The sequence below is a fragment of the Marmota monax genome, unplaced genomic scaffold (assembly GCF_021218885.2).
Source record: "Marmota monax isolate L192 unplaced genomic scaffold, Marmota_monax_Labrador192_F-V1.1 WCK01_AAM20220418_F8-fsc00218, whole genome shotgun sequence".
Lineage (NCBI taxonomy): Eukaryota > Metazoa > Chordata > Mammalia > Rodentia > Sciuridae > Marmota > Marmota monax.
This window is the reverse complement of record NW_026694764.1, coordinates 921,058-934,007: the sequence shown is the minus strand read 5'-3', so window position 1 is coordinate 934,007 and position 12,950 is coordinate 921,058. Positions and strand designations below refer to the sequence as shown.

The following is a 12,950-nucleotide window of genomic DNA, read 5'->3' as shown; positions in this document are numbered from 1 at the left end:
CACGGTCCCTAAGCCACATGCTTGCTGTTTAAACAGAGAGGGGGAGATGTTGAGAGCCACAGCCGAAGGGGCCCCAGCAAACTTCCAGCTGCCAGCTGATGATTGGCTCACAGCGGCCCCAGCAACATCTAGCTGATTGGCTCCTCGGCCCCAGCAACATCTAGCTGATTGGCTCCTCTGCGGTGATGCTCATTGGACTGTTTCCCTGCCCTTTCAGACCACGGAGCTGCTCATTGGGGGACTTTTTTGGCTCCGCCCACGTGACCCAGCCAATCGGCCTCAAGAGCAGGAGGATTGGGGGAGGTGGAGAGAAGCTTGTGTGAGAGAGAGAGGCTTGTGGAAAGCCGGTGGTGGCAGTTGAGGCTCTGAGGGTTTTTCCTGAGAAGCTATTTTGTTTGGGGTGTGTGGTTCTAAAAATAAAGTTAGTTTCTTTTGACAAGTGGCTCCTGATTGTGCCCAGCCAGACTGCGGCATTTCTGGCTCATTGTTTTAATTTACAATTCCTTAATAACATATAATATTGAACATATTTTCATATACTTACTTGCCAACTGCATATCTTCTTTAGAGATTTCTGTTTGGGTCTTTGCTTATTTTCCTATCATTGCATTTTAAGAGTTCTTTGTACACTTTGGATAATAGTCTCTAACTGTTTTGTATGTGGATGTCCAACATCATTCGAAAAGACCATTTTTCTCCAAATATTATCTTTGCTCCTTTGGCAAGAATCAGCTGAACTATATTTACAAGTGTGTATTTTGGGGGCTCTCTACTCTGTTCTACTCTCTACTTGTGTTCTACTGAGCTATTTATCTATTCTTTCACTTAATAATAATGTAGCATTATGTAAAGTCCTAAAGTCAGGTTGTATCAGTCCTCATACTTTGTTATTCACCTCCAATACTGAATTCACTATTCTAGGTCTTTTTGCCTTGCCATATGAACTTTTGAATCATTTTGTCAGTGTCTACAAAATAACATGCTAGGATTACTCTGAATCTACAGATCAGGTTGTGAAGAACTCACCCCTTGACCATACTAAGTATTCCTGTCCAAGAATATAGGACATTACTCTATTTACTTTGCTCCTTTTTTTCCATTGCAGTACTGGGGATTGAATCGATGATCATATTGAACCATATCTCCAGCCTTTTTTGTTTGTTTGTTTAAATGGTGCTGGGGATTGAACCCAGGGCCTTGTACATGCAAGGCAAGCACTCTACCAACTGAACTATATCCCCTGCCCTCTCCAGCCCTTTTTGAGACAAGTTCTCGCTAATTTGCAGAGGCTGGCCTTGAACTTGAGATCTCCCTGTCTCAACTTCCTATGTAACTAGGATTACAGGCATGTGCCACCATGCACAGCTCTTTATTCTTTCATCATGGTTTTATAGTTTCACTCATATAGATCTTATACCTATTATTAGATTATATCTGAACATTTTTATTTTTCCATGTTAATGTAAATGGCAATGTGTTTTTAATTTCAAATTCCATTTGTTCATTCTGGTATGTAGGAAAGCAACTGACTTTTCTTCATTAATCTTTTATCATGAACATTGCTACACTTGCTAGTTCCAGAAGTCCCCATCATACCCAGTTTTTTTTTTTTTTTGCATTTTCTACATAGACATCATGTCATCTGTGAACAAATAAAGTTTTATTATTCTTTCCCAATCCATATACCTTTCATTTCCTTTTCTCATCTAACTGCATTAGGTAGGACTATGTTAAAAATCAATGGTGAGCTGGGCGCAGTACCACTTGCCTATACTTCCAGCAGCTCAGGAGGCTGAAACAGGAGGATCACGGGTTCAAAGCCAGCCTCAGCAAAAGCAAGGCACTAAGCAACTCAGTGAGACCCTGTCTCTAAGTAAAATACAAAGCAGGGCTGGGGATGTGGCCCAGTGCCCCTGAGTTCAATCCCTGGTAACCCCACCCCCCACCCGCCCCCCAAAAAAATCAATAGTGAGATTGTTGCTCCTGATTTTAGTAGGAAAGCTTCAAGTTTCTCATAATAAGAATCATGTTATTGCTAGGAAATGATGTTGACCAAATTATATTCTTATATTGTGGCATGTATAAATATGTAGCAATAAATTCCACTATTATCTATACTTATAATGCACCCATTTAAAAAACGGAAAATAAATTCTCACTTCAGCAGCACATATACTAAAACTGGAACAATACAGAAGAAATTAACATGGCCCCTGCACAAGGATGATACACAAATTCATAAAGCATTCCATTAAAAAAAAAAAAAAAAAAAAGACAAGACTAATGTTAGCAGCTGGGCACAGTGGTACATGCCTACAATCTTAGCTACTCAGAGGGCTGAGGCAGGAAGATCCAAAGTTCCAGGCCAGGCTGGGCAACTTAATGGGATATCTGTTTTAAAATAAAATAAAGTTTTAAAACGATGGGGATGAGGCTCACTTGTGTAGCATGCACAAGGCTCTGGGTTTAATTCCACCACTACATTTTTTGTTTTTGTTTTTTTGTTTTTCTCTGCTATACTGTTACACTAAGCTACAAAACCAGGCCTTTTTTTTTTTTTTTTTTTATGACAAGATCTCACTAAATTGTGGAGGCTGGCTTCAAATATGCAATTTTCCTGCCTTAGCCTCACAAATTGCTGAGATTACAAATATGCACCACTGCATCTGGCTATTATTTTTATCCCCAGAACTAGTGGTTAAACCCAGGGCTACACTACTTGAGCTACATCCCCAACAACCCATCCCCGCCCTCTTTTTTTAATTATAAGGCAGGGTGTGGCTAAGTTGCTGAGGCTGTCCTCAAATTTGGAATCCTGCCTAAGCCTCCTGAGTCACTAGGATTACAGAAGTAAGCCACCATACCTGATTCTCAAATTTTTTGTTTTCCTGATGACTTTTGAGCACCTTCTCGTATGTCTACTAGCTATTTGTTTATTTTCTTTTCACTTTCTTTTTTTTTTTTAAAGAGATTCTTTTTTTTTTTAAATTTATTTATTTGTATGTGGTGCTGAGAATCGAACCTAGTGCCTCATGCATGCTAGGCGAGTGCTCTACCCCTGAGCCACAATCCCAGCCCCTTTCTTTTCACTTTCTTGATGGTGTCCTTGAAAGCACAAAAGTTTGTTGTTGGTGGTGGTTTTTGTTTTGTTTTGTTTTGGTATGAAGTCTGATTTTTCTTTGGTTGCTCCTACTTTTAGTCTCTTATACAAAATATATTGCCTGATCTAAGATCAAAAAGATTTACCTCTATGTTTTCATTTTTCACATCTGTCTTTATGCATTTTGCACTAATTTTGGGGATTAATGGTAGAGGTTCAACTTAATTCTTTTGCATGTAGGTATCCAAATGTCAGCAGAATTTGATGAAAAGATGAATCTTTGTCCCGCTGAATTGTTTTGCATCTGTAGAAAAGCAACTAATGATATATGTAAGGGTGTATTTCTGGAGTCTTAATTCTATTCCATTGATTTATGTCTGTCCTTATACTAGTGCCATGTTTGATTATTGTTGCTTTGTAGTAAGTCTCAAAGTTATAGAAAGTGAATATTTGCATTGTGTTCTTTTTAAAAAGATTATTGTGACTATTCTAGATCTCTAGAATTTCCACGCAGATTTTAGGATCAGCTTGTCAATTTCTACAAAGACACCATACGGGATACTGAAAGATACTACACTGATCTATAGATCAATTTGAGGAATAATGCCTCATAATAATATTAAGTCCTCTGATCGATGAATATGGGATGTCTTTCCATTTATGTAGATTTCCTTTAACTTAACAGTGTTTTGAAGTTTTCAGAATACAAGTTTTGAACTTATTTTACTACTTTTATTAAGTATATTATTTATGTTAATGCTTTTGAAAATAAAAAAACAGAAAAAGACAATCAATAAAATTTAATACTCCTTGGTAGTGGAAACTCTAAACTAGTAACTAAAGGGAAATTATCTTACTCTGTGACAATGTTTGTAATAGAAACCTATAACATATATCTCCTGGTGAAACAAGAAGGCCTGTTATCAGTTCTCTGATTCTTTATTTTACCAGAAATATCCCTAGCCAACTCACTAAAATTAAAAAATAATAATAATTATAAAATTATAAAATTTAAGTTTTTCCCTCATGAGGAGATCATAATATGATTTAAGAATTATTCAGCATTAGCAATGAATTCCACTATTATGTATGTGAGGCTATATAATGGCATATTATTGAATATAACATATTACTAAATTCAAAGGCAGAGCTAACACCATTACTTTCTAAAACTATGGCCAAAAAAAAAATAGACTGGGGGGACATTCTTTGAGGTGAGTATTATCCTGATATTAAAACCAAAAAAGACTTTAGAACAAAGAAACTTGGAAAAATATCTCTTAGAAATATGAATGTAGAAATACTCAACAAAGTACCAACAAATCAAATTCAACAACACACACCAAAAAAAATAACACAGCATAACCAAGTGGAATATATCTCAGGAATGCAAGGATGGTTCAGCATTTGACCCATCAATAGATTAAAAAAAAACAAAAAAACACTACATAATCATTCCAGTAGACAAAGACCTTTATAAGATCCAAAACTCTTCCATTGTAGAAACACTAAACCAGGAATAGAAGGAAACTGTCAAGCTGATAATGGGTATCTAGAAAAACTCACAGCTAAAATCAGCCATGTTTACAGTCTGAATGCTTTCGTCCTAATATAGAACAAGACAGTGATGTCCATTCTTACCATTTATTTTAGCACTAGACTGAGGTTCTGTTCAGGACCATTAGACCAAAGTGGGGAAATGAAGAAAAAATAAATAAAAGGAATCTATATTGGAAAAGAAGTCATATAAGATGTGAAACTATTTACTATTCTCAAATGACATAGTCTTTTGTCCTGGAAATCCAAGGGAATCCGCTAATCAGCTAATGAAGTCAGTTATATCAACAGATGTTCAATGGTAAATTACTTTTGCATCCATAGTAAGCACTTCTAGTAGTATACTGTTTTTTAACACTACTAACATCAATTTTATTTAAGATTTTAAGCTCTAGGATCATAAGTAAAATTGGTCAGTTACAGTAGTATTAGTGCTTCTTGTTAGGTATTAAGGTTATAGTAATCCCACAAAATAAATTGTATAGCTCTGACCCAGGAGAAAAGACTGAGACTACTTGTTCCTTGAAGATTTGATTGCACTAAATGTTTCAAATCATGAAGTTTTAATTTGAATTTTATGTACTGATGATAGAATGTATACTTCATATATTTTTAAAATATGTAATGCTTCATGAATTTGCAAGTAATTATTTTGCAGGAGCCATATATAATTCTAATTTTAGTATGTGTGCTACTGTAACAAGCACTGTTCATATCTTTTGAAACATAAAATAATTAGTTTATTTATTATTTTGGAAGTGAGGATTGAACTCAGTGGCACTTTACCACTGAGCTATATCCCCAGCTCTTTTCATTATTTTATTTTGGGATGGGATCCCAATAAATTGCCAAAGCTGGCCTTGAAATTGTAATCCTCCTACCTCAGGCTTCCAAGTAAGTGGGATTATAAGCATGCACCACAGTGCCTGGGTAAACTTTAAAAATGTTAAATATCAACTTAAGCAGGGTTGGTGGTTCACACTTATAATCTCAGCAACCCAGTAGGCTGAGGCAGGAGGATCCCAGGTTAGAGGCCAGCTTCAACCATTTAGCGAGGTCCTCAATAACTCAGCAAGACCCTGTCTCAAAAACTAAAAAGAGCTCGGGATATAGTTCAGTGGTAAAGCTTAATAGATACAAATTTTAGACCACACCCAAATATATTGTGGTTAATCGTTTCTCTAGGTGACTTTTATCCAAGTTAAAGTTTGAGAGCACTGTTCTAGACTAAAGCAGTTTTAAAATTTTAGCATGCATCTAAATCACTATGGAAAGCTTGTAGAAAACACCAACCTAATGCTAATCCCAGTTCTTAGAAAATGTGAGATGGGACCCCAAAATTGAGCATATTTTTTTGGGGGGATACTGGGGATTGAACTCAGGGACGCTTAATCACTGAGCCACATCTCTAGCCCTATTTTGTATTTTATTTAGAGACAAGGTCTCACTGAGTTGCTTAGCACCTCACTGTTGCTGAGGCTGGCTTCGAACCCGCGATCCTCCTGTCTCAGCTCCCAAGCTGCTAGGATTATAGGTGTGCACCACTGTGCGCTGCCAAAATTGAGCATTTTTAACAACTTTTCCTGGTGATGCTGATAATGCTGTCTACAATAACACTCTGAGAGCCCTGGGTCTGTAGGACATGGAAACTATATCCATATTGCTATAAGTCAATATCCCAACCTTTTGAATTAGGTCCCCTATCATGTTCTTTCATATATTTACCTATACACTTTCCACATATTTAGTCTACATCTCTTTTCCTCACTTAAATTCAATCCAACTAAAGAACTATATGAATCTTGCATCTTCTGTATACCCAGCACCTAAGTACAATGTCTCAGAGTAGATACTTAAGTATTCACTGAAAAATTACCAAACATTTGTCATATTAATTCCATGAAATGTCAGTTTTGATATAACGTGATTAAAAACTATTATTAGAATGCCAACGGTCCTGGAGATATACCTCAAGTGTTCAAGAGCACTGAAAGTGTCAAGTCTCAGGATTAAGTATCAACACTTAAGATCAGAAAACAAGAAAAAAAATAAAAATAATGCATGTTCCACTTGTTTTTCAATTTCATTATTAACCCTAACCTTTAAATAGTTTTGTTTTTTTTTCGGGGGGAAGGGATGTGTACTAGGGAGTGAACCCAGGGATACTTTACCACTGAGCGACATCCCCAGCCCTTTTTTATTTTCTAATTTGAGACAGGGTCTCACTGAGCTGCTTAGGGCCTCACTAACTTGCTGAGGCTGGCCTTGAACCTACAATCCTCTCACCTCAGCCTCCTCAGTAGCTGGGATCACAAGAGTGTGCCACCACATCAGGCCTTTTCAATAGTATTATTTTGTTATAAGTACACATAAAATCAAGCTTTATGCAATGACAAAATTAACACTGTACTACCAAAAAACTTAACATTTAAAGGCAGTTTTAGCTTGAGGGTTTGGAGGAGACTTTATAAACTTACCCTCTTTAGCCAAATATAGCTCCTTAAATTTTGCTCTCTTTTGATTAAATTCTTGCTCAAGCTGCTGCTGTGCACGTAAAAATTCTGCATTAATTTTTTCCAATTCTGCTACCCGTTGCTGAAGAGAAACTGGAAAAAAAAAAACTAAGTTAACAAGTAATTTTGTTTACAAATTAAGTAACAAGAATAAATTAGTATTTCAACCAAACAATGCCATACATGGAACAAGTAGTCAAGCTATTCCCAAGATCTACTATATTCTTAGAAATTCTCATTTTAAAACTTCTATTAAACTTAATAAACAAACTGTGAATGAGTCATGTATAGTAAAACAGCATATAAACAGAGAATCACATAAAGCCAAATCCCAAAATAGCTTCCAAAGTTCTTTTGTACAATTGGCAGAATGTCAACTTGAGGTAGGATAGAAGAAACACGAACAGGTAGAAAGGACAGAAACAAGGAAAGAAAGAAGGCCTATAGCTTTAAATCTAAAAACTCCATAAATGTCCTTCCCTTCACCCCTTCATCTGTTTTCTTGCAGGCCTGAATTCTTAACAGGTCCAATAAATCTTAAACTACTGTAAGTCCAGTTAATTAGTGCTTATATACCTTATTGCTTACAGAATATATTTTTAGACAAGTTAAAAGAAGCTTACAGAGAGATTGTTAGAGACCCATGATATGGGTACAGTCTGAAGATTCTAAGAATCAGACCACCACGACCTGCTCTGTGCTCCACAATCATTAGGCTGACACCACTCCCTTACACATTTCATATTCCCCATTTTCAAGGTTTCCTTTGAAAGAAACCTGGCCAGGCTGAATGGCACACACCTGTGATTCCAGTGACTAGAGAGATTGAAACAGGAAGATCTGAATTTCAAGGCCAACGTAAGATATTTAATCAGATGCTGTCTCAAAATAAAAAATATAAGGCCTGGAGATGTAACTCAGTGGTAAAGTGTGCTTAGGTTTAATCCTCAGTACCAAAAAAATAAAGGAAGCCTGAGACCCCCAAAAACGGCTCACTTTGGAATACTGGCACACCTTGGCTTGCTTTCTGGAATAAATCTTGCTTTCCTTTTTTCCTTTTGATTCTGGGGATTGAACCCATGGACACTCTACCACTGAGTTATATACCCCTACCCCTTTTTATTGAGACAGGGTCTCACCAAGTTGCTGAGATTGACCTCAAACTGGAGATTCTTCTGCCTCAACCTCCAGAGTCAGTAGGATTACAGGCATATACGACCACATAAGGCATGCTTTCCAAATAATGTGTGTACCCTCAAATCCCATTCTATGAACCTGCCAGAACTGAGCTGAGGTCCCTTTTTCTCTTCTGGGGATCTCCTCAGACCTTATCTGGTAACAAATTCACTTTTAAAATTAAGTATTGGATTATTTAAGGTAATTATCCTACAATGAAGCCCACTGCCAATACTGCTAGTTCCTGTTTCTCTCAAGTGTTACAAACAAAATCTAATGGGTTCCCTGATTGGAGCAGCCATACCAGTCAGAACTATTTTTCCAGTTTCAAAGAAATTCATTAACAGTATTCTGAAATCAAAATCAAATAGGAAGAATAAAGAACTGTTCATTCTGTATGAAATCTCAAAAACACTAAAGATTACATGGTTTTCAAATTACCATTCATCATGGTGTGGCAGGGTCTGGGACACATTTTTGTCATAGGGACTTTAAATTTGGCCAAAACTCATTAAATGACTGCCTGCTCTGGCCAAGTCCAGCGACCGTTTTGGCTGAAGAACATACTCTTGACCTCCTCCTTTGCTCCAACTGAAGCCCAACCTTAAGACCATAATCCCTTCAGGAGATATCCATCAGTACTAATTAGCCACTAATTATTTGGATAAGAGGTCTAAGTTCCCTACTATAAACTACCCTAGGATAATGATTTGTGTGAATTTTTAAAAAAATATAGTTATAGATGAGCAGAATGCCTTTGTCTTTTTTTTTTTTTAATGTGGTGCTGAGGATCAAACCCAGTGCCTCACATATGCTAGGCAAGCACTCTGCCACTGAGCTACAGTCCCAGCCCTTGCCTATAATTTTTACCAAGATCTGAGATTATTTTTGAAGGCATACCTACTCCCCAGCCCATTGTTCAATTTAATTCAGAGCTAATTTTATAATGCATAGAAAAAAAGACTAGGAAAAATATGAATGATATATCTACACATAATAGAATTATGACTCATAATTTGCTTCTCTATACTTTGCAAAGTTCTCTTCAATGAGGGTATACACTTCTCTGATAATACATAAAAACTAAAATCGGTATTCATTTCCATAACAAACTAGCCTCACTAAATTTATCATTATTAATATAACCCATGGCAAAATGAGGAAATGACCACTGCTTTGAGTTATATATCATTACAGTTAAGGAGTCATTGTGAGGGACAAATATCTAGAGTCTTCAGGTTAAAGCAATGACCTCATATGAAGGCTTAAAAACTTGTTGAGAGAGAGAGATGGGGAATATATCAGAAGGAGAAAATATGTGATTTTTTAACATTTTTTTAATTTTTTTTTTGGTACTGGACATTGAACTCAGGGGCACTCAACCACTGAGCCACATCCCCAGCCCTATTCTGTATTTTATTTAGAGACAAGGTCTCTCTCACTGAGTTGCTAGCACTTCACCACTGCTGAGGCTGGCTTTGAATTCAAGATCCTCCTACCTCAGCCTCCTGAGCAGCTGGGATTACAGGTGTGTGCCACTGGCACCTGGCCAGATTATGTTATTTTTACCATGTAAAATCATGAAGGAAATTTGTTCTCTGGGATCTTTATCTCTGCTGGTATTTTTATCGTTAAATTACAACAGCTAAATAAATAACGAATCCATCAAACAATTTATTTGTTCGTGTTAGGGATTGAACTGAGGATGCTCTACCAGTGTGCTATATCCCCAGTCCTTTTTATATTTTGAGACAAGCATGGTTTCACTAAATTGCTGAGGTTGGCCCCAAACTTGCAATCCTCCTGCCTCAACCTCACCATCACTGGGACTACAGGAATGAGCCTTAACACTTTATTATTACTGGTAGCTCTTAATTACTGCAAAAACAGGGAAGGGAGCCTGGCCTGGCAGCCCATGCTGGTAATCCCAGTAACTCAAGAGGATAAAGCAGAAGAATCACAAGTCCAAAGATACCCTCAGCAACTTAGCTAAGTCCTAAGCAACTTAGTAAGACCCTGTCTCAAATAAAAATTTTTTTAAAGTGGCTATGTACATGGCTCAGTGGCTAAGCACCCTGGGTTCAATCCTCTGTACCATAAAAAGAAAGGAGGAAAAAAGAGCAAGGGAGGAGAAGAGGAGCAGCGACCTGCTGAGAGGCAGAGCCGCCCCCTCCCCCTGCACCGGCAAGGTAGAGGGAACTATGACCACGCACAGAGCAGGCCCAGCGGCCTGCTGAGGGGCAGAGCCACCCCCCACCCCCCGCACCTGCCAGGTGACCACCGACAGAAAAGGCCCAGTGGCCCGCGGTGGGACAGAGCTTCCAATCACTCCTGCAAGGTAGGCGGGCCTGCGACCCACAGGCAGAAGAGGAGCAGCGGCCTGCTGAGAGGCTGAGCCGCCCCCTCCCCCTGCGCCGGCAAAGTAGAGGGAACTGTGACCACGCACAGAGCAGGCCCAGCGGCCTGCTGAGGGGCAGAGCCGCCCCCCCACCCCCCGCGCCTGCCAGGTAGGTGGAACGGTGACCACGAACAGAAAAGGCCCAGTGGCCCGTGGCGGGACAGAGCTTCCAATCACTCCTGCAAGGTAGGCGGGCCTGCGACCCACCAGCAGAAGAGGAGCAGCGGCCTGCTGAGAGGCTGAGCCGCCCCCTCCCCCTGTGCCGGCAAAGTAGAGGGAACTGTGACCATGCACAGAGCAGGCCCAGCGGCCTGCTGAGGGGAAGAGCCGCCCCACACCCCCCGCGCCTGCCAGGTAGGGGAACTGTGACCACCGACAGAAAAGGCCCAGTGGCCCGCGGCGGGACAGAGCTTCCAATCACTCCTGCAAGGTAGGCGGGCCTGCGACCCACCAGCAGAAGAGGAGCAGTGGCCTGCTGAGAGGCAGAGCCGCCCCCTCCCCCTGCACCGGCAAGGTAGAGGGAACTGTGACCACGCACAGAGCAGGCCCAGCGGCCTGCTGGGGGGCAGAGCCTCCCCCCACCCCCCGCGCCTGCCAGGTAGGTGGAACTGTGACTACCGACAGAAAAGGCCCAGTGGCCCGCGGCGGGACAGAGCTTCCAATCACTCCTGCAAGGTAGGCGGGCCTGCGACCCACTGGCAATACAGCCCCAGAGGCCTGCAGAGGGGCAGTGCCGCTGCCTGCGCCTGCAAAGTAGACAGAACTGTGACCACCAACAGAACAAGCCTAGCGGCCCGCAGAGGGACAGAGCCGCCGCCCGCACCTGCGAGGGAGACTTTGCAACTGTACAAGACCAATATAAATATATAGGGGGAAAATTCAATAGCACAACAGTTTCACCAAGTAGAAAGGAACGCGAACAGTATGAAGAGACAAGGAAAGAAAGGACCACAAGCATTGCAGGTCAACTCAACGTTAGAAGAGGTAATAGCTGCAGCAGATGGAATGTCAGATAAAGAATTCAGGATATACATGCTTCAGATGATCTGGAGTCTCAAGGAAGACATCAGACAGCAAAATCAGACAATGAAAGATCACTTCAACAATGAATTACATAAACAAATCCAAGAAGCAAAAGATCAACTATACAGGGAAATAGAGGTTATAAAAAACAAACAAACAGAAATCCTAGAAATGCAGGAAGCAATAAGCCAACTTAAAAACTCAATTGAGAATACTACCAGCAGAGTAGAACACTTAGAAGACAGAACATCAGACAATGAAGATAAAGTATTTCAACTTGAAAAGAACATAGACAGCTCAGCAAGACTGTTAAGAAACCATGAGCAGAACATCCAAGAAATATGGGATAACATCAAGAGACCAAATTTAAGAGTCATTGGGATACAGGAAGGGACAGAGTTTCAAACCAAAGGAATGAGCAATCTATTCAATGAAATAATACGAGAAAACTTCCCAGACTTGAAGAATGAGACAGAACCCCAAATCCTAGAAGCCTACAGGACGCCGAATGTGCAAAATCATAAGAGACCCACACCTAGACACATTATAATGAAGATGCCCAACATACAGAATAAGGAGAGAATTTTAAAAGCTGCAAGAGAAAGGAAGCAGATCACATTTAGGGGTAAGCCAATCAGGATAACAGCTGATCTTTCAACACAGACTCTGAAAGCTAGAAGATCCTGGAATAACATATTTCAAACACTGAAAGAAAATGAGTTCCAACCAAGAATTGTGTTTCCAGCGAAATTAAGCTTCAGGATGGAAGATGAAATTAAAACCTTCCACGATAAACAAAAGTTAAAAGAATTTGCAGCTAGAAAACCATCTCTTCAAAACATCCTTGGCAAAACATTACAGGAAGAGGAAATGGAAAATAACAATGAAAACCAACAGTGGGAGGTAGGACACTAAAGGGGGGAAAATAATCAAAGAGGCAAACAAACCATGTTTAGTAACATAAATAAACAAATATGGCTGGAAGAACAACCCATATCTCAATAATAACCCTAAATGTTAATGGCTTAAACTCACCAATCAAGAGACACAGGCTAGTAGAATGGATCACAAAACAAGACCCAACAATATGCTGCCTACAGGAGATGCATTTGATAGGAAAAGACATACATAGGCTGAAGGTGAAAGGTTGGGAAAAATCATATCACTCATATGGACTTCGGAA

The 12,950-nt window shown here is 39.7% G+C and overlaps 1 protein-coding gene and 1 non-coding gene across 4 annotated transcripts in view; one reads left to right on the top strand and one right to left on the bottom strand.

Annotated features, from left to right (window-relative positions):
• Nucleotides 1–12,950, bottom strand: part of Rabep1 (rabaptin, RAB GTPase binding effector protein 1) — a 113,509-nt gene that overhangs the window by 65,052 nt on the left and 35,507 nt on the right. For all 3 annotated transcript variants that reach the window (XM_046424999.2, XM_046425001.2, XM_046425000.2), the window contains exon 2: nt 7,135–7,263. In XM_046424999.2, the coding sequence (XP_046280955.1) occupies nt 7,135–7,263 (129 nt within the window). The remainder of the gene's footprint in view (nt 1–7,134; nt 7,264–12,950) is intronic.
• LOC124079514 (U6 spliceosomal RNA) lies at nt 2,152–2,258 on the top strand. The gene has a single exon (XR_006847385.1). It is a non-coding gene; the product is annotated as a U6 spliceosomal RNA (small nuclear RNA).